The sequence below is a fragment of the Phragmites australis genome, chromosome 1 (genome assembly GCF_958298935.1).
Source record: "Phragmites australis chromosome 1, lpPhrAust1.1, whole genome shotgun sequence".
Taxonomy (NCBI): Eukaryota; Viridiplantae; Streptophyta; class Magnoliopsida; order Poales; family Poaceae; genus Phragmites; species Phragmites australis.
Genome location: NC_084921.1, coordinates 47,159,046 through 47,180,723, shown reverse-complemented (window position 1 = coordinate 47,180,723; position 21,678 = coordinate 47,159,046). Strand labels below are relative to the sequence as shown.

The following is a 21,678-nucleotide window of genomic DNA, read 5'->3' as shown; positions in this document are numbered from 1 at the left end:
GTCTTCCAAAATCAGTCGACGGTTCTTTGGTAATACCAAATTTTGTCCACCAAATCAAAGCGCAGCCAAAATAGACCCGTGGTGTTGGAAATATGGAATTCAACTAGATAAGGCTACAGTGATTGCGACTATTGCCACAGTGACCCTGACGGTTTGTCTGTAATGGTTCAGAAGGAATGTTGCTTTGCTAGCAGGTGCGCGTACTAGTAGTGATTTGCAGATAGGACATCTCCAGCAGTGTTCTTTCCGGTGCTATAGGCATTTGCCGATCCATCTCGGTCAGCAATCGGTGTCCAGCAGATACGGCATTAGGTTGTACAGTGATACGGTAGGGAGTAGGATGAGTGCGAGGGACAATAAATTTGCGAATGGAATTGTAATCTTGTAACACTGTTTAAAAGAAGATGGAAAGTAATTAAAGATATAAATAGAATAGTTATTAAAGATAAAGAATAGAGAATCATATAATAATATTATAATATATTATAATAATATTATAAGGAAACGAATTTTTAAATATTAGAGATAGGAGAAGTCGGTGTGTGCTGTGTGAACGCACTCGGCGCGCGCTGGATCGTACATCCACTGCACTTAGCCGCTTACCGATCTGCCATTCTCTGCTGACAGCGGTGAGCCAGCTCCGTCGCGGGCACGTAGTTGACGCGGGCATCAAGGTCCCGCGACACGCCGCACGTGCGCGCGGGCGCCAGCAGCCTGGCCGACGGTGACATCAGGACGCGCGCGTCACACTGTGCCGCCGCGTCGGCGTCACGCGTGTTTGCGATCGACCTCCCTCCGCCACTCGCCTCGCCGGAGGCGAAGTGGGCTTTTAACTATTTCCTCGCGTGCAAAACATTGAGCCGCTAAAGTAGCACCTTTTTTTCAGTCCTGGCTTTCACGGTCCGTCCTGGCTAGTTCTTTTTTTCAGCTCGACTCCCGTAGAAATAAGAGAATTTGTTCCTACTTTCCGAGCTAGCTGAACTGAGATAGTGTAATGCTGGAGCCACTGATATAAAGTAGCTTCGTCTAGTATCGTTGCGCCGTGACACAGAGAGAGTGATAGAGATGGTTGATTCCACGTTGACCCGCACGTCGGTTCTAATAAGTGCATCCATTATTGCCCCATTTTTTGGATCCATGAACCGGATATATACCTCCGGTGCGTGCCAGGCAAGCTAGAAGAGTCAACGGTTATCCGGCTGCTTGCCGCACTCTAAGCGAGTTAGGATTCCAAATATAGATTTATTAGAACATCAACACATCTCTAATACAATACTTTGACTAATATCTATAAAAATAAATTATTTTAAATAGAAATAGTTATATATTATGAAAAAAAAATATGATGAATCTAGTAATATCAAATTTATATTGTCCATCTATATGATTCTTTAGCTATTAATGGTTAAAACTTAAAAGATTTGACTTACGACAAACATATGTCCACTCTCAATGCATGATGTCTATAGCTATTTTTAGAGGAGAGAGAATGTAAGGAACACATGCTAAGAAACAACATTCCCAACACATAATACCTATAACTTATATCTAGAAAAGTTCTTACCATAGATAAATGCGAGGACATTACCTTTCTCCAATACATATTTGGTTGTCTCTTATCTCTTAGATTTCAACCTAAGTTGTTTCTTTCATAAGACATTAGCACATTCTTTTTCCTCATTTAATTGCTTATCACATCAATTTTTATCATAAGTTCAAATGTCTAAAACATAAGGTGGACACTGTAAGTAGATTAAAGGTGGAGCATTGCAAGTAGATTAAATAGAATTGTACTATTTGAGGTCGGAGGTAATGCATGCATCTATGCGCCAGTCACCCCCGGTGTTGTGCTTCTTTTGGGTGCGCCAATCAAAGCTTGGTTTTTGTCTCAACGCTTAAAGAAGTCAAACATCTCTAACAGTGGTCTCTGATGCAAAAGGTAAAGAACCTCGCGCGGTCTTCGTCAACCTCGAGCAAGTCCCGTCGGGTCGATTTTGAGGAGTTCTTTAATACTATAATTTTATGCCGAAATTTCAAAAATAATACTGAAATATTAAAATTTATAAAAATAATACCTATTCACGGCTTGGTTCCGTGAAAAATGAGTTTTTCATTCTCAGCACATGAAATATGTGCTTCGCAGCCTCATCATGTGAAATCCGGGTTTTCACAGTTTGGATATTCGGAAACCCCTGTGAAACTCCCACGTGAATACAGTAAGCTAGTTTTCATGGTCTGAAGGTGTGAAAAATTGTTTTTCGCAGCCTAAGAATGTGAAAATAAGTTGTTGCGGCTTGAGGACGTGAAAATATATCTTCACGTACTGATGGCCTGGAAAAAGGTTGTCACGGCTTGAGGGAGAAAAAATGGCACATATTTTTGCAGACAAGATATTTAGCGTAAAAATATTATATTGCTTTTTTATTTTGCGATTCAACTTATTTCTTATATAGAATGGAAAGATGGAAATAAATCGTAGAATCGCTTGTTCGATAATAGGATGTAGCTGATAAATATTATATGGGAGGCTTCAATTTTTAATTTTAACAATAGTAGTTGTAAAGCATAAGTATCATATAACTCGGTACAAAAGTTACATATTCTGATGAATATTACATGTGACATACATTCATGAACCATAAAGAGCTGACAATAACAAATGTTGACATGTACGATACGCCTAAAGATTAACCTAATAGCGTACCACTACTAAACCTAACATGTCTTAGGGAAAGAAAATATCTTGAGTTACAATAGATACTCTCTACTGAGTACACCTAAGATATTTACCCTTTCTTAGGACATCGGGGCCCTCCGCCTTAGTGCTATGGGTTATCTCTTGCTTCCTTTATCTCTTTGCTTCGCATGCGTCAGCCGCAGTGCGCTCCTTCATGGCATTCCTGATGTGTTCCTACTATTAATGCTCCATCCGTAGTTCCTCCTGATGTCGCTCGTACTCGCGGCGTTCGTAAGCTTTCCTCCTCCATCGTATCTCTATGTCCACCCACTACTTCTGGAGCTCATTTTGCTCCGTATCCAACTATTGCTTGAAGTCACAAATAGGTGGAGGAGACTGGATAAATAAAACAATAGGGGAGATTAGTAAGACAGTGTATGAAATAATATGAAAAGTTCCACATGAGTGATCTATGTTACTATACCAGTGGGTACTTATATGATCCATATCAAGACTTGTCGTACTAGTAGTTGGCACATATGAAGAAGCGTAGGCCATAGGTGTAGGAGATGACTTAGGACTAATGAAGCCTATAAGGGTCACCACTGAAGCACATCAGCGGTTCGATCTCCTGGGAGATGAAAATCCCTTGTTTCTCGGGTGGACTTGGTGGAGCTGAGGAAAATATTGCAGTTTAGGGAGCTGAGGAAGGAGTGGTGTATCCATGGATGAGGGTGGGGGTATTTATGGTGGTTGGGGGCTGGTGCATGGACTGAGTGCATGAGCTTGGTTGCGGGCTGGAGCATAGAATGCCATGTGAAAGCTAAAAAGTTTATGATATTGATGCTTGGTGTGGTTATTTCATTATGAAAAAGTTTAGTAATGAGTTATTGTTGCCTTTGCAATGAGGCATGGAATCCTATAAAAGCATTAGACATAGAAAAATTGTATTGGTAGAATGATAAATCCCAACTATTTTATTAATAAAAGAAAAATACATCACATATAAGGGTTATTGTAAGCATTCATTGCCTATCTCTGAGCGTGTTTTCATGCATGCATATGGGGGTAGGGCTTGCTGCACACGTACACTTGTGCCAGTCCATGCACCACAGGCCCTGACATAGCCGGTAGATCGCACATGTATTGTGGAGGAACCTGTATGTTATCGTATATAGTAAGGTACTTATCCCACCACTCTTTATTGAGTTCCTATAGTCTTAGCTTTGGCCGTTCAACATCCGCGCACCTCATTGCCAGAGTCTCTTCGTAGCCATAGTTGATGTTCACGTACTCTTCTTCGTTTGCATACCATTTGTACTTGCACCTAGGCTTGTCGTACTGTTGGAGGAAAGCATGTTAATTAGATAAAATTCCTAGCACGGTAGGATGTCATGCACACTTACCCCGCATCTGTACCAAGAAACCGTGGCAAGAGGGAACGGTTTCTGGCGTGCTATTTTACCGCAATCGCACCGTGGCATGCATGCCTCGTGCACTTCTATCTGCAGTTCGATCTCCTTCTTCTTCTGCTATGGGTCTTTATTTCTCTTTCGCTCTTCGTCCTCACACTTGTCTAGCAAGGACCATCCATTACTAGTGGTACCGTGTTGTAACGTTGTATTATGTTTGCACATGTACTAGTGGTAGGGTTCGTATTGCGAATGGTTTTGATGTGGAAAGTTGCAGGCCAACGATTTATTGCCTGACAGGAGGGCACACAGATAAGTTTGAAAGCGGCTAAGATTGCACGATTCTACGCTTTGTGAGGCTACGAGTACACAAGTAATGAAAACATGGATGATAATATAGTACCGAAATAAGCATCCTACATAACATGACAACCGCAAAATAGAAATAACATAAACATGTTAAAATACAGTCCGAACTAATGAAATTGAAAGTTAAACAAATTACTTTTATTAAACATAAAAGCAGCATAGACTACTCTTGACACCTCCCCGCACCCCTACCCTGGGCCCTGCCTCTGGACGCTTTCTTCTACGTGCTGACGTTGGAACGTCCACGTCCTTGACCTCCTGAGGATGCTCGTACATGGAAGGTGTGTACCAATCGGGCGTGTGGCGCTCATGTTTGGGGAACTGGTGGAGACTGAAGGTGCCTTCCACCTCCTGTTGCATAGACTAAGTAGGCGGAGGTGCACCGTACAACTGAGAGGCATCCATCACTATGGATGACCCTCCGTAGTCAAAGAACACGCTCCTGCTGGAGTGTGATGAACCCCCGAAACCTGAGCGATCGTCTCCATGTAGATCATACCTGCATTGTATCGTGCAGAAATATGTGAGTATTACTACATAATGCGTAATTAATCAAACATTATGGAATAAGGAGTAGGCACATACCAAACATACCAAGCGTAGGAATAAACACAGGGGCGGCAAAACCAGAGCCTCCTACCTGGTCAGGTCACACAGGCTGAGGACTATCGTAGCTATGGCCGATCCGCCCAAAGACTCCTGCCTGGTCAAGGCGCAGAGGCTGAGTACTAGCATACTACTGGTGGCCAGGCCATCTAGAGCCTCGTGCCTGGTTTGGACGCAGAGGCGGTAGACTAGTATACAATTGGTGGCCGAAGGTGGACGAAGGTCATGGTGACCTTTGCATGGAACCTGCTGCAGACGAGTCATGTGCAATTACATCGGGCAGCCAGCACAATGTGCACTCCATGATACGTCGGCCCTTGGTGGCCAAACAGGAGAACGCTTCAATGATATCATCGATCGCCATACCACATGTGTCATGCTTGCACAGTCTCGTCACTAAACTCGTCGCCTCCTCATGAATCTCTCTCCTAGCATAGGGCTGCGGTAGACGAGAAATCATTAACACTAGTAGTTATATGGATATAAAAATGATGAGAATTTGCACAATTCATGTACCGCAAATTGCAGCGTCACTCCTGCATGGCCGGGGTACAATGCTGAAGTGGTAGCAGATGGTCAAGGTGCTGGGTCATTGACACAAAGGAGACATGTGCGAGTCTGCAAAGTGTACCACTTGTAGCATTTTGGTCCCTAGGTACGTGGTAAGTATTCCGGTGATTAATGACAGTCGTATCATTGTGACTAGCGTGTATGTTTTGAAGGAAATCAAAAACTTAGTTCACAATAATTGTATGGGTTTTCTTGGTCCCTCATGAGTTTCTATTGGACGATCAAAGGACATTTGCATCAAAATTAAGGATCTTCTAGTTCTATGTGTCACAAGTTGATGAAAGACACTTAGAATAGATATATGTTCTTTTCTAGTCTTTTGACCGTACTATAAAGGGGGCTTAAGTATTATAGCTTGACCTAGTTGAGTCTAGACGTAGTTGGATGCACACCTAGAAAAATATAGTACTAGGTATCTCAAAGAAGCACATGGGTGAGAAGTTAAGAAGTTAGTACTCAAAGTCGATTGAATTGGATGAGCCTAAGAGTTTTTGTTCTCACCGGATTATTCGATGCTAAAGGACTTGTGCTCACCGGACCCTATTTCTCTTCTGAACAGAAGCTGAATGACCTCACCGGATTGTCCAGTGGTGGTAAATATGTGCACTGGGGTATTTAACAGAAGTGATATTTTCTGAGAAAAATTGAAGTTAAGTACACTGGATTGTCCGGTGTTCAGAGAAGATGACCACCTGAGCATTTAACAGAAAGTTGGAATTTTCGAAGGAAGTAAAATTCAAGGCACCATATGGTACGGTGTTGAGATGTGCAACACACTGGAGCATTTTTGGACTTGGTGTCTTAGAGCATAAGAAATGAACTCACCGGATTGTCCGGTGATCTAGTATGAAGAACACCGGAGCTTTTGAGGCAACAACTACTGACAACTAGCAAGCCAGCTTTTAGAAAAAGGTTACTTACCGGATTATCCATTGTGTACAATGGTGTGTGCACCAGGCATCTGGTGTTCACAGGAAGTGTGGGTGGTTGGTCAATGGCTAGATTTGGACCTCTAGCCTATATATACCCCCTCACTCGGTTTCTTTCGTCTCTTTTGCAACTCAGAGGAGTTCATACACTCTGTGTGTCATCAAGAAGAAAAAGAGAGCACTTGAGTTGATTTCCAAGTCCCTAGTTGAAGGTTAAGGACTTTATTAGTGCTTCAAGAGTAGTGAGTGTGCATCTAGCTGTTGTTTAGGCTTGACAAGGATCAAGTGAACCAGTTAGCTTGTTACTCTTGGTGGTTGGCAATACCTAGTCGGTCGTGGTGATTGGAGGTGTTTTCGGCGAGCTCTTTGAGTTCTTGTGAGAGTCTCTAGAAGAGCTTGTACTTGGTTTGATGCCTGTCAATCCAGATATGGAGAAGTGACAATCACTAGTGAGCACTTGAGTCTTGGTAACTCAAGTGGGAGCGATACACTTGTGTGGATGCTCCAATAAGGATTAGAGGAGAGTGTCAACTGTTTGATTCCCCAGGAAAAAATCAGTGTCCTCTTTCCCTACTATCTTTCTATTCCATAATTTACTTCTAGCATCTACTTTCATGCAAGTTTCAATTTCGCAATTTACTCTTATGTTATATGCTTGCATGTTTGTTCTCTATGTTCTAGATTGCTTTCTTGAGTAGTTGCATTTCCTTTTCTAGGCTAAGGTTGCTCCTTATTATAGAAACTGGTAGATGTTTTAAGGTTTGATTAGAGCCCTATTCACTCCCCCTCTAAGGCCATTAGATCCTTTCACCACTGGAGGTACAACTGGTAACTATAGTCATCGTAAGGCACACCGTACTCGATCATGTCCTCAGATGCATGGATCCACTACTGTAACCAGTGTTGCATCCTGTTGGTCAGGTCAGCTAAGCTCTTCTATGGCCCCGTCGTCGAAAACCAATAATGTAGTTTCAATTAGACAATTGTAACAAATAAAATATGACGAGGTACCACATTATAACTTACATGTGCACTATACTAGGAACACGGTCTCCCAATGGAACGGGAAACTCTTGGTGCCATCCGAACTGGCGCATTACTCAGTGCACGGTGTAGTCCTTGATGAATATGTTGAACACCAGCTTCTTCCTCGTCATCCAAAACGATGAGTCCTTGTAGCACAGGGCGGAGATCCCATGCCTGGCGGATCATCGGAACATCAAGTTAGTGGTGTATAGCTCCCAAACGACCATCTCAGTGAAAGCCTCGTATGCAGAACGAACCTGCACTCCCGCCCACTGCAGCTGCAAAATTACGATGCATCTAAATTAGAGAATGACTGATACAGATACGAAATTTGCAGTTAGTTTGAAGGACGTACCCGTCAACATGCCCAAAGTGATCCCATTGTTGGCTTGTCAATGTCATTGCCGCCGCCATACATGTCTTTGGTGTAGTGCATAGGCAGCACAAGGGGTCGTACAACCTGAAATCGCTCGAATGCCCACAACTGAAGTAGTAGAGGCATTCCTGTAAGAAGAGACACTGGGTGTGTCTTCATGCATGCCTCACACAAGCCTCGGTACATGACACAAAGAACTGCTGAACCCTAGGACACCTGAGGAACATCGTCGCAGTATGCATCAGCAATAGCCCGAGCATAGGCTATCCAACGTGCATCCACAATATTGTCATAGGTGGATGTGAACATCACCCAACCGAACAACCATAGCAGGTAAGCCTCCAGGTGTTAAGCAACCTGAAAGGTCGTGGGGTCCTCGGCCATTTCCTCCATCTACATAATACCATTGGTCATTAGTAACAATAATAAATAAACAAACCAATTGCAATTTTAAATTAATGAAGCAAATAAATTTCAGTACTAACCTTGAACTACTCTAGCCACTGTTTCTTCGGCCCGTGCTTTTGATTCACTGCAATTGGTAGCACGTCCCCACGCGTGGCCTGTAAGAAACCACTGTGATGTTGGTCTAAAGAATGGTACAGAAGCTCGTACGGTGGCTCTATCGTTGCAAATAAAACACAGGCATTATAGATGCTACAAAAATAATACACGATGCAGAAAACACATTAAAGACTACAAATATCGAACATAACAATTATGCACAAATTATCGCATAGTTCTCACATCAAAAACATCAACAGTACACTTAATTCCTATATAGCATATCCCTCGTGGTCTACCCCACGCCCGCGCATTGCTTGTCCTCCACGTCGAGCACGGGTAGATGGCCCTACTCTGGCATCGCTACGGTTAGCCTGTGGGCAATCCTTTGCCTTGTGACCCAACTCATCACACTCAGTACACCTTCTCAAAGGCCCGTCAACCTCAACTTCATCCATGGCGTTCCGAATATGCGTAGTCTGCGATCGACCACCTTTCCCATACTGATGTCTAAGCAGCATCATAGGGGACAAACATATCGGCATACCTCTGTCATAAACTATAAATTTACCATATGCACTAAATCCATAAAACACCCCAGTCCATGTCTACACCACATTTTCCTTCAAGTAGAATTGTGACACATATAGTATGGTTCCTGAACCCACTTGTGACAATGTAGCCAGCACGTGAGAACAGGGGATATGGAAAAGCTTTCGTTTATTGTAGGTGCATTCGCACCATCCATTAAAAACTTATCCTAGATTCATCTCATGAGTAACAATTCTAGTATCGCTCCCCACCCCTCCTTTTGATCTCAGGTTTATCTCGAAACGTTGCTCATTGACGCCCATTCTATGAACCATGTGTTGCACTGTCTTCTTGTTCTTCTTTTGCAACTATTCCATCATTCGGTTGGCATACAGTATATGCATTGTTGTACAATGAATAGCAGCAGCAGCAGCATGCCTCTTTTGGTAGTACCCGATAATGATGTACAATATTTCCTCAACGATTGCAACAAGAGAGAGTCTACACATCTCTCTAATGACCTAATTGTAAACCTCTGCTATGTTGGTCGTCATGACGCCATACCTATCGAAATGCCAAAACAAAACCATCAATTTTCGAACATACTAGTTCATACTCCACATCAAAATAACTTACGAACAACATGTACCTAGCACCTCCGGTGTTGTATAGCAAGGACCATTTCTCCTCTAGCTTTGCCTCAATCCAGTGTGAGAAACCTTTGATGTTCTTGACGACCTTCTTCTCACATTAGGAGGGTTAATGCTTGCTCAAAGAGGCGGCAACACCTCTGGTACAATATCATCATCAGTAGGCAGCTTCTTATTTCTCTCCTGAACGTGCGTCCATGTGCACTTATCCAATTCCTTCCACAAAGCATCAAACTTGCGATTTTAGTTTTGACTGCACAACTTCTTAAACATGTCCATCAGTATCTTGTTATTGAATTACTTATAGAAATTTGCTCCAATGTGACGCATACACCACCGGTTATACAAGTCAGGCTATGGGAACGGCTCACTTGAATCCTCTTGTACTGTCTTTATAGCAGATAAGATCCCAGCATGTTGGTTGCATATAATACAAATATCTGGTCGATCTTGGACAATCCTAGCCTTAAGGTGCCTAAAAAACCAGAGCTAGCTCAGCTTGCTCTCACCCTCCACAAACACAAATGCTAAAGGAATTATCTAGTTATTCACATCAACACCAATTTCAGTGAGAATCTAGCCTTTGTACTTTTCAGTCAAGAATATGTCATCCACACAAAGCAAAGGACGACAATCCTGGAAGGACCAAATAAACTTACCCAAATAAAAGAAAGCATGTTTGAAAATCTTGGCCTAGTTTCCATCAAATTTAGTTGCAATAAGAAGCCTCATAAGTACCCAACACTTCTTCATGACCTCATATGCCTCATGAAAGCGGTGTATGTGCCAGGATTCCTTTCCTTCATAATTTCAAGGACATGAGGAAAGGTTGCAATAACAAGCCTCATAAGTACCCTAGCATTTCTCTAAGGCTTTCTGTTTCGCACGCTAAGCCTTTTGATAAGTAATCTCATATTTGAATTGTCGTAATATGGATCATTGGATGAAGGAGCATTCCTTGTCCCGCTTCTGAATAACTAGCGCAACAGTGAGATTATGGTGCTTCTGACCTATGTTTTTCAGGTTACAATTATATTCAACCACTCTAGAGGCTACCCAATAGGTCGCATGCTTCGGCATAAAAGCTGCATCTAGGAGTAACCCATACCTCTCTGTGTGATGTCACTGCCCACTGTGCCACTGCATCTTTCATTTCAGACCGATTGGGAAAGACCTGATTTAGGTACACCATAGTTGATCCATACTCCTAAGAGAAATTATGGTTTTCCATAACTTGAATCTTCGTTTTCTCATGCAAGTTCCATTGATTTGGGATGACAGTTTTAGAGGATGCGCCATCATCATCGTCATCATCGTCGTCGTTATCATCATCCTCCACATTTGTAGATTACAGTAAAGATTGTTCCTCGTGTACCGTGTTATGGTCAATGTTCTCAAGATCAACAATAATTCCTTCAATTTTCTACCCCGTATCAGCTTGACCCTCTGTAGGATCAAGGAGGCTACCTAGAGGGGGGTGAATAGGCAGTTCTAAAAACTATCTATCAATTTGACCGATAAAGATTCTGAATTAAAATGATCGGTTATACCACATATAAAACCTCCAAACTCTATATCTCAACAAAGTGACCAATTCTGTGTTCTATGTCAAGGTTTGCAACCTAGGGTGACATGTAAGCAATTATAATTCTAGGAATATAAATCACAAAAGGTAAATTACATGAAAGTAAATATCATAACATAGAAGTAAATAGCACGAGAGATGATAACCAAAGTTTATCCCGTAGTATCGGTGATTTGCCAATCACCCATAATCCACATTGAGGTGGGTTCAAGTCTTTAACCGCTCCTCTAACAAATATGAAATTCTCACCACGAGAAGAGACTCTCCATGAGCAACTTGATCTTGAGCCGATTAATCCAATGAACCACTCACTACCTCTCACAATAACCACCGTGGCTCCTTCACAAGCTTCTTTTAAGGGCTCAATGGTATAACCACCTCCAAGCCGTCTAGAAGGCGGCAACCTCCAAGAGTAGCAAGCCAAGATGAACTCGACTCTCACCAAGTGTCTAAAGCTTAATCTCTAATGCAAATGCACTTGGCTCTTGCCTCACAACCCTCTCTTTGTGCAACACATGACAAATATGTGGGGGAGACTTTACTTAGCTCAAGGATGCTCAGGGGCAGCAGCTCTTTCCCAAGCCGCTGGACACGGGGTATTTATAGGCCACAACCCGAAATGTAGCCGTTGCCTAAAGCTTGACTTCTCTGCGCATCTGGCGGTCGGACCACCATTGGACCAACGACTCTAAAACTAGCCGTTACAGCATTTTCACCTTTCCAACAGTCAGACCGACCCACTTGGCAGTCAGACCTCCACCTTGGCCGTCGGACTGTCATCCTCTCTAGGAAAATAGAGGTTCTCTGCAAGTTCTGGCGGTCAGAACGTCCTCCTTGGCGGTCGGACCACCACCCAATCCAGAGAGATGAGAGTTCTCCGTTAGTTCCAGGAGTCAGACCGCCCATCTCGGCGGTCATACCGCCACCCTGGCAGTTAGACCGCCACTCCCAGAACAACACTACCGAAACTCAGAGAAACGACGATAACTTTTGAACCTGATATCCGATTTAGGTGATCTTGGACTCTACGTAAAGCTTATTTAGAGGGCTACACATCCCAACTAATTGTTTGACCTCAAACCCATTGGATAAAACCTAAAACATAGTCAAAGATCCACCACAATAAAAACTACATGAAACTTAAACTTTTGCAAAACAAATTTGCAACATAAATGTTCCATGAGACCAAGGGTTAATGTATTCACTATGTCAACTTGCAAACCACCTTTGAAAACTTATTGACATACCATACAGAGTAGGAACATGAACTTGAGCTATTTGCAAAATCCATTTGCAAACTATAGCAACCTACCAAAGAGAGTATGCACATGCAAGATTGAGCTTATCAACACAGAGTAAAACTCAAGTAATCGTCAAGACCCCTTTTAATAGTACGGCATTTATCATGTCAATTCGGTCATTTCTCTTCTCTAATCACCATTGACCGGCAAAAAAAAAACCCTACATTTTATACCTTTGCCTTAATCTAGCCATCCCGTTGGACTTGACGAATACATCATCTAAGTCCCGATGTTTCTTGTAGGCTTGTCATCAACTCTTCACTTGAGCTTGATGACGATGTTCATCCTCACTTCTCATCTCGATCCTCTCTTGATCTTCTGAAAGCTTGATGAAGTTTACTTGATTGATTCCCATGCACCAAGCATGGAAGACTTTTCTTTTCACATCATCTTCATCCAGTTCACCACCAAGGTACGAACTGTAATTATCAAGCACACAAATTGTCCACTAAGCTTGTCTTGATGTTGCTATTCCAACTCAGCACATTGAATATCTCAATTCAATATTTGCCTTTATATGGAACCTAACCCCAACTTACTCTCAAGCAAATAGCACATGGGTTAGTCCATAAAACTCAATTGACGTTGATCTCCACAAGTAACTTTTGTCTTCACGATTATTGTCAATATTTTTGAGACCATCCTCAACCTCCGAGGTCTCTTCTCACTTAAGATTCTTCTACATTACATCAGTATCACCTAGATCTCAATAACTTCAATGCATCTCTTTGATCTCATGACATTCCTTAATGAATCTATACTTCATCACTTATGCATCTCCTATGGAATAACCTATAAATAATTCTCAACATAATTGTTAGTCCATATGTGTTATCATTACTTACCTGAGCATCACCTCTAACTCATTTTTCTTGATGCATCTCTTTTGATCATATGACATTACTCAATGAATCCATGATCAATCCTCCATGCATCACATATGGAACAACCTACTAATAATTCTTAACATAATTGTTAGTCTATAGGTATTATCATAAATTACCAAAACCACACTTAGGGGATAGATGCACCTTCACCCTCAACCTCTGTTGTCTGCCTATGCACAACAACATCTGCCTCAGCCTTATGTCGTTGCTCAACTTATTCCCTCACCACTGCATTCCCCTGCCTATCCACTTTTTCTGCAGGTGTCGCTGCACTGCTACCGTCATATGCTTCTCTTGGACAAGCCGGCACCAGTATATTAAACTCAGCCCCACGACGCCGGCACTACTCCAACCATTGCAACCACTTCTTCGTCTGATTCACCTATTTTAACTCCCAATAAATTGGATCAAACATACGAGTCCATATGCAATGCATCGTAACGAAATAAATATCAGGGTTGGATGAACCATATTCTCATCCCCTTCGTCCTGGACCCTCAGGGTTTGGGTGTTTAATGGTAGTAAATGGAAAATTGATGGAATCAAAATCCGATAGACCGTTATGGATTTGACCATTTTCATATAAAACTCTAAGAGTTATAGTGTTTGACATAACTACGACCTAGAATAAATTACCAAGTTAATTTCATGTGACTAACTTCTAAAACTATATTACAAATTACTTTACTCTAAGATCTATAGTGCTCAAGACATATATGTGACATGACATAATTTTAAACAAAATAAAATTATTCTCAGCCTAAATACGTAAATTACTATATATTAAAAAACTATACAAAACCTAATTAAACTTACAACAAATGTCTCAAATAAAATTATAGGTTACATCCATCTAACACGTATAACGTCCAACAAATACCACAAATTAAATTGCACATCTATAATACCATTGCTAATTCTATAATTAACTTTTCGACTCGTATATCATAAAGTAAATATTGCATATGTATAATAATTAGAACCTAAATTTTACTATTTCTATGGACATCTACAACTACCAAATACTTCAAATTAAATTGTACACCTATAGTAACATTACAAATCTATATTTTATTTCCTGACTCATTTATCCTATAGTAAATATTGCATCCATCTAATAATTATAACCTAATATTAATTATTTCACACTGATGCCACAATTTCTAAATAAAACTACATTTTCTAAACTATTTCCTAACTCTATTTGTACATAGCATACAATTTCTACAACTAGACTCAATTTTTTAAACTATACTAAAATTACATATAAAATTTCTAAACTACTTTACATTATTTATACGAACAAGAAAAACATAAAAAAATTACCTTTCAATAAAGATATTTCTCCTTCCTCCTCCTCTCCTGCTTCCTCCGGCCCCTCTCCCTCCTTCTCTTTCCTCTCCTTCCTCCTTCCTCCGTCATTCCCTCCTTCTTCCTCACTCTTTCTCTCTCGCTCCGCTCGGCCAAACGCAAATTATGCAGAACGCAAATCGCACTGAGAGGAGGAGGGGCCGCGCGCATAGGGGCGGACATTTTTTGCGCCCCAAGGACGCGAAAACCTCGGGTTTTCGAGCGTCTAGGCCACGATAACTCTGACATGTCAGTATTTTTCACGCCCTCAGGCTGTGACAACTTGTTTTCGCACCCTCAAACCGTGACAACTGATTTTCACACCTTCAGACCACGAAAACCATTTTATTGCGTCCATATGGGGATTCCACGATGGTTTTCGAATATCAGGATCATGAAAACCCATTTTTCGCGTTATGAGGCGGTGAAAACACAGATTTCGCATCCTTAAGATGCGAAGACTCATTTTTCGCAGACCGCGAATATGTATTATTTTTGTAAATTTTGGTATTTTCATATTATTTTTCAAATTTCCGTACAAAATTCTAATATTAAAAATTCCGATTTTGATAATATTAAAAATTCCGATTTTGAGGACATGACAGCGTACGAGACAAGTCAAAGCCGGTTGGGCTGCCGACATACTCTGCCAAGTGTCGCGTTCGTGTCCCCACGAAAGCCCATGTGCATTTAGATTCGGCCCGGCCCACTAGGGACAACGTGATGAACGATGAGAGGATGCAGTAGCAGTACTCTCTGTTTCCGAATCACTATTGCCATGGCCCACGGCTACTGCCGGGACCATGCACGGTGTTCACAAAACACACCAGTTCGCTCAAAAAAGGGAAAAACTCATTAGACACTGTCAACATCTGGACTTAGGTCATCACCAGCAGAGGAACATTTTTCAATCCGGCTGCTACAGTGTTTTTGCAGGGGGCACTATTCACGTACTGTAGCAACTCAACAGAATCGGTCCCAATGCTACAGTACTATGGAGGGAGAAAATGGATCTGCATAGCAGCACTGTTTATAGAGGCTGACAGCGGGTTAGGGAGAGAAAAAAAGTAAAAGTAGAAAATAGGATAGCTACTGGAGGTAAAAAAATAAAAGATATTATAATAATAATAGGGGATGCTGTAATAATATTTTAAAAATAAAATTTAAGATTATTAAAAGAGATAATTTTACACAAATAAGGACTTACTAGCGTCTAAGCTAGCAGCCTAGTAATAATAGATGATAAAGTCGTAGAATCGCATTAACGACGGTGACCAGCTCGATCTGGTCTGGCCGAGCAACTTGTGGCAACTCACGTCACGTGTTCAAACGGCCGGCTGATTCGAAGTACTGTAGTCACTATCACTAGCTACCTCTGAATCTATGATCGATATGGCCCTGCACACGCAGCAGCTTCCATGCACCGTCCACGCTTTGCGCTAGATGGTACGGTCCCCTCTAGCGTGGGAGTCAAGCTCAACGCCATCCGCCTCACGTGTGCCGTGGCCACACTGTGTCCATGATTCGTGCGGCGTCCATGTGCACGTCGCAGAGGTCGAACAGCCCGGCTGCCTCGAGGGGATGGCAAAACGACGACAGATCGTCGCACGAGAAGCCCACCACGTCGAGCGTCGTCACACCGTCCGCCATGCTACTGAATTCCGAACCCGGCGGGGGCACGTACGCTGGCGCATCACCTGAGCCCGCTTGCGACGGCGGCGGCGGCGGCGGCGCGGTTCCTCCGCTGATGACCATCGCGAGGCACGAGACGATGGCCTCGTTCTCGCCGACCATGCCGCCGCCGATGTGGGGGAATGTCATGTCGAACGCGCCGTTTCTTGCGGAGTCCGCGGCTTTGAGGGTGTCGCTCGTGGTGGTCGGTAATGTTGTACTAGTACTGTCATTGGCAGCCATGGCAGGTAGTACATGTGCATGGCACGTGTGGTCGTTCACGTAGGTGACCTCGAACATGGGAGGGTCGCTGCTCTTGTCCTGCTGCTGCACTTTCTTCTTCGCCGTGCAACGCGGATCACGGTTGCATTTGTAGTAGCACCTGCAGAGGTACGTAGCTAGATTAATTAGAATTCTTTGCATAGAGTAAGGGACCCACAATTACTTGTTTCTACAAAAGATTAAGGGACTAGTCCCTCCGGTAAAAAATACTTAACATATAAGACATTTGATCAATATTTTCTACTATAATATATTTATACGATCCAACGGACTTATAAGATTACGAAATTATTTTCTAAAACAAATCTATACATATGATTTTCTTGTTTCTAAACTAAATATATTCAAAGTTATTGATGGTTAAAAATTTAAAAATTTAACAAGATATTATTTAAACTGTCAAATATTTATGATGAAAGGGAGTAGTATTGTACATGCATGTGCGTAGAAAACAGAAGATTAAGCTTGACCGCGTTGAGAAGATTAAGCTTGGCCACGTTGACGACGCAAGTCAAGTCGTCGGTGCATTCGTGCTTGATTGTCATGTGTTGCCGAAAGCATCGATATGACGGTAGTTAATTGACTTAGTTTAGGGGTCTACTGGACTCGCGTAGTTGAGCTAATTACTCTGAAATGGCTTGGACATTATACGTTGCTGGTGAGCAAGCGTAACTTGGTTTGCTAGTGACGCACGAATTCCTAGGACTTCCACAAGACCTTTTGCAGGATCGGATGCACTATAATTCCTACAGAATTCTTATGAAATTCCGTCTCTAGATAAAAATAAGACACATTCTCATTAGAAGATCTAGTAATTCCTGATTAGTCTAGGTCGCTATAATCTGGGTATATAAACAAATATTATAGTCGATGAATGTTTTTCTTAAAATCACGATGCGAGGAGTGATAGATCTTGGAGCCAACTTTATTAGATGACGATCTTTCAGAGAACACATCATGCCCCTTTTTCATTCATCTAACATTTTTTTTCGGAATAATCAACTATTCCGCTACTCTCATATTTTAAAACAAAATTATATCCTATTTACTCTATCTCTGGGTGTATTCTTAGATTATGTTTTTTTTCTTATGAACTTAACATATAACCATTCCCTAGCTTGTATACACCAAAAAGTACAATTACTTCTTACTAATGATATTTCCAGGAACCGATTTACTATTTTACTTTGTGATTAGTTTAAGTCGTGGAATGTAGTATACATATTCCAGGGAAATGACATAACACGGTATCAATAAAATTGCTGTTAAAAAATCTCAATTTTTTTTTTCTTGGGTTAAGACAGAACACGGTATCAATAAACTATAGAACTTCACCTGGCGAAATTGCTCTTCTGAATGTTCTTTTGACCATATTTTCTCCACTGGTAACCATCGTTGTGTGGCGAGGGTGTAATCTCCTTCCTCGTAAACTCCTCTTCTCTACTCCTCTTGAGGGGAGTAACCTCTTGTACACTATCATTTCCATAGCAACAACATCCTGATTAATCAAAACACACCACATACCTAACTAAAAAAATTGAAACCAAAGAGTTGACGAGTGTATGAAGATGGAAGGCTGTCAGTAATTCAGTGTACCTGATGCGTTTATCCTTCGTATCAGTTCTGAAGCCAATGCTATTGCCAGTCATTATCTCCGGAGCCATCCTCAGTACGTCCACTCCGTTACTGTTCGCATGCCTTAGCACGGACATGGCCTCCATGAACACTCGCGATAGCTCCTGGCTGACCGCCATGGCCTCCTCCTGGCCGCGGCTGTCCATGGGACGGCCAAGCAATGCTTGGAGTTGGGCGCTGAGATGGTAGCCGCCGGTGAGCTTCTGGGACAGTACCATCATCGGCTCTAGATCAAGTGCCATCTTTGATTGATTTGAGCACACCCTAACTTTAACTGACTATGGCGATCTAGTCAGGTATGGTAGGAGTCGAGGAGTCTTTTGGTAGCTAGATTTTGCGTCTTGCTGAAGCGGGTATTTATGCAGACAGACCGCTGACTGCGATCAACCTTGAAAATATTTGTTCGGAGATTGCACACCTTTGAGCTTGACTAGCTCAAACTCTCTTCATTAGTTTAAGTTGATCGTAAATGTCAGCGGTGCGGAACCTGATTCTGGTCTTCCGACGGAAGGATCCATCGATAAATAATTGAGATTAGATATCTAGGTTTGACTCGTATCATGCTACATACAGGAGAAATTTCGGTCTCTGCCTCTGGTGGTTAACACTCAACCCTTCATGATGCGTTTGACATTTGAGCTACTACCTGGTTGTACTATGATAGTATACCTACTACTACGCTACAATTTAAGTTGTTGCGAACTTGCAATATGGTACGAAGTCAGCTCTGCATTTTCAAACTCCCGTGCAATGGTTTTCTAAGTTCACTTCCAGAAGAGAAGTCGGAGAGGGACACCGATGTGATAATCCTGGATAGCAAGAACCCGCGGCATGTCGTGGAACACATGGCACAGGTCAAGGTGACCAGCGCGTATGTACTTTTGATCCTACTGTAACATGGTAAAGGTCAAATCTGCTGATGAATGTGTGGCAGTCAAGGAGAGGGATTGCTGCCCTTGAACTGCATTTTCTGTTCTGACGAAGCAGAGAGGTCTTGCTGGAGAAATCTTCGCGAATCTATGCCTATCAGGATTCACCGATTAGGATGAGGCAAGTAAGAATTAGGAGTTCTATCTGATCACCAATTAGAAAAGTCGGCGACTAACATTATGCTCTTTGTAATCTGACCAACCAGAGCCCAACCCAACTCTAGATAGATCTGGTTACTGCTAGGCCTAGGAGTCCTTGATTTAGGCATATGCTAATTGCTACGTGCGGGGCTAATAAACTAAGGCCGTCTCTTGCGCTGGTCGTACCCAGCAGGGCTTCAGCCGGGATAGGATAGGAGCTCCATCCGCTACCGGTGCAACCCCGGTATCCTCTTGGGTCTGTTAGTTCATGGATATACTTAAATGGGATATGTACATCTAGTTTTAAGGGTATTTGATTAGATAATAATTTGGATAGAATGATCAGTTTAAGGGAATATTTCTCTGAGAGGTTAGATGAGCCTATATATAAAAAATACTAAATGGAGTTATTGTAGGAACGAGATTGATGATTAAAAGGGGTGAATATGCACTTCAATAAATTTTTTGTGAAATCGATAACATTCTCCTATTTAGATCACCCAACGCACCTCAAAACTCAAACGGAAGAAAAAAATAGAGAGAATTTTTAACAAGAAAAAATTGAGACAACAAGACTCGACGGATGGTATATGAACAATAGTTTTTATTTAAGATCAATTCATGTATCTCAGCACTTGAAAGATCACAACTTGCAAAGAAACAAGAAAAGATGAACACCAAGCAACGAAACTCTCCAAGTTGATTATCTAGAGGCAGGTAAATTCAAGACCCCATCATATAAACGTGTGTATGTGAATTTTATATATTTAGCAACAAAAAGAATAACCTCACAAGGTGCTGAAATTTCAACCAAAAAACAAAGCAAAAATCGAAATCGAAAACAAAAAACTTGCAAACTTGCAATGTAAACTAGAAGAAAGGGATTCAAGCATATGCAAAAATATAAACTTCATTACTCAAATAGAGCAGCCATATTTTAGGCAAATTATAAAGATTTATCTTCCAAAACTCTCACCTATTACATAGACTAAGCACTCATCTTTCTCTGCTCTAAAATTATAGCTCTAAGCTCTCAAATAGGTAGTTGGTTCAAACTCTCTCGTAGTCCTACCGCTCTATTTATAGGCGTAGAAAATTTGATCCATAAATTTCTTAACTTTTTCCCAAAATACCCCTCTCTTGTAGTGCACTCCTACCTATCACCGAGAGTATTTTTGTATATTTTCTTCTCCATTTATTGGACGACTACGGCGCCTTCACGACTTAGCTTCGTGATGTTACCACGTACTCCTCCAACCCTTCCACGGTTTTGAGACCAAACCGCGAAACCGTTTGCATGCTTCTCAAAGCTTGACTCGCCGCCTTGCTTATACCTTAAGGAGGCGCTTTGATGTCAATATGTTTATTCCATCATGCGTTCCTAACCGTCGACAAGTCTCTCCTGCTCCTAATCCCTCAAGCCGTCTTATCACTTGATCGGCATCCCTTTCGCTTAACTTTGTCAACACGTCATCTACATCTGTCTTCCATGCTATGTTTGACCTCCACGTGTTCAGTTAGAATCACCGTTGACTTCACTCGACCTCCTTTATCGTCCGGCACCAAGCAATCTGTTTGGCTCTGATCATCCCGGCGTCGACCACCAAGTTACGTCCATCACCTGTACACTATAAGACAAGCAAACACATCTCTCCAACTTCAATTCCAGTTAGTCCATAATCAATATGCTCAAATGAAATCTCAAATCAATTTAAATCACATCAATGCTCATGCAAAATCGAAGACCATCAAACTAAATAAATACCAATGTCAATCACTCATCACAAGTAAACCAACGTACATTTCAACTTGATTTCTCAGCCATTATGTGCTGGATGAACTTTATCCTGCTAATATGGCATGTTCTGATTGGGTAGAGTAAATATATATTTTTGTTAGCATATTTGAAATGATATTATCTCTTAAATCATTTATTTGATTTTTGATTCGATTGTACCATTATATTCATTGTAATTAAATCAATCAAACAACTTCTCACATGATTATAATTTGATAAAAAAAAACAAAATATATAATAAGTAGGTCCCATAAAATTGACTCACCCTATCTAAATTTTATCCTTCTAACCAAATAAGAAATTAGATCACCTCATTCAACAATATATAGATAGTCATAACCCAACAACCTTATGCTCCAACAAACACCCTTATAACACCGACAATTAAAGATGCATGTCTTGTATTCATTGCTGGTGGCACCTACATTTTTAACCTCTTTTGACCACAC

The 21,678-nt window shown here is 41.6% G+C and overlaps 1 protein-coding gene across 1 annotated transcript; it reads right to left on the bottom strand.

Moving 5' to 3' along the window:
* Positions 1-16,264: 16,264 nt before the first annotated feature.
* LOC133885478 (probable WRKY transcription factor 38) lies at positions 16,265-18,747 on the bottom strand. Its single transcript, XM_062325203.1, has 3 exons — positions 18,323-18,747; positions 18,062-18,199; positions 16,265-16,826 (listed from the first exon to the last, which is right to left on the bottom strand). Exons 1-3 carry the CDS (start codon positions 18,601-18,603, stop codon positions 16,265-16,267), a joined length of 981 nt encoding a protein of 326 aa, XP_062181187.1. The 5' UTR covers positions 18,604-18,747.
* Between the last annotated feature and the right edge of the window lie 2,931 nt (positions 18,748-21,678).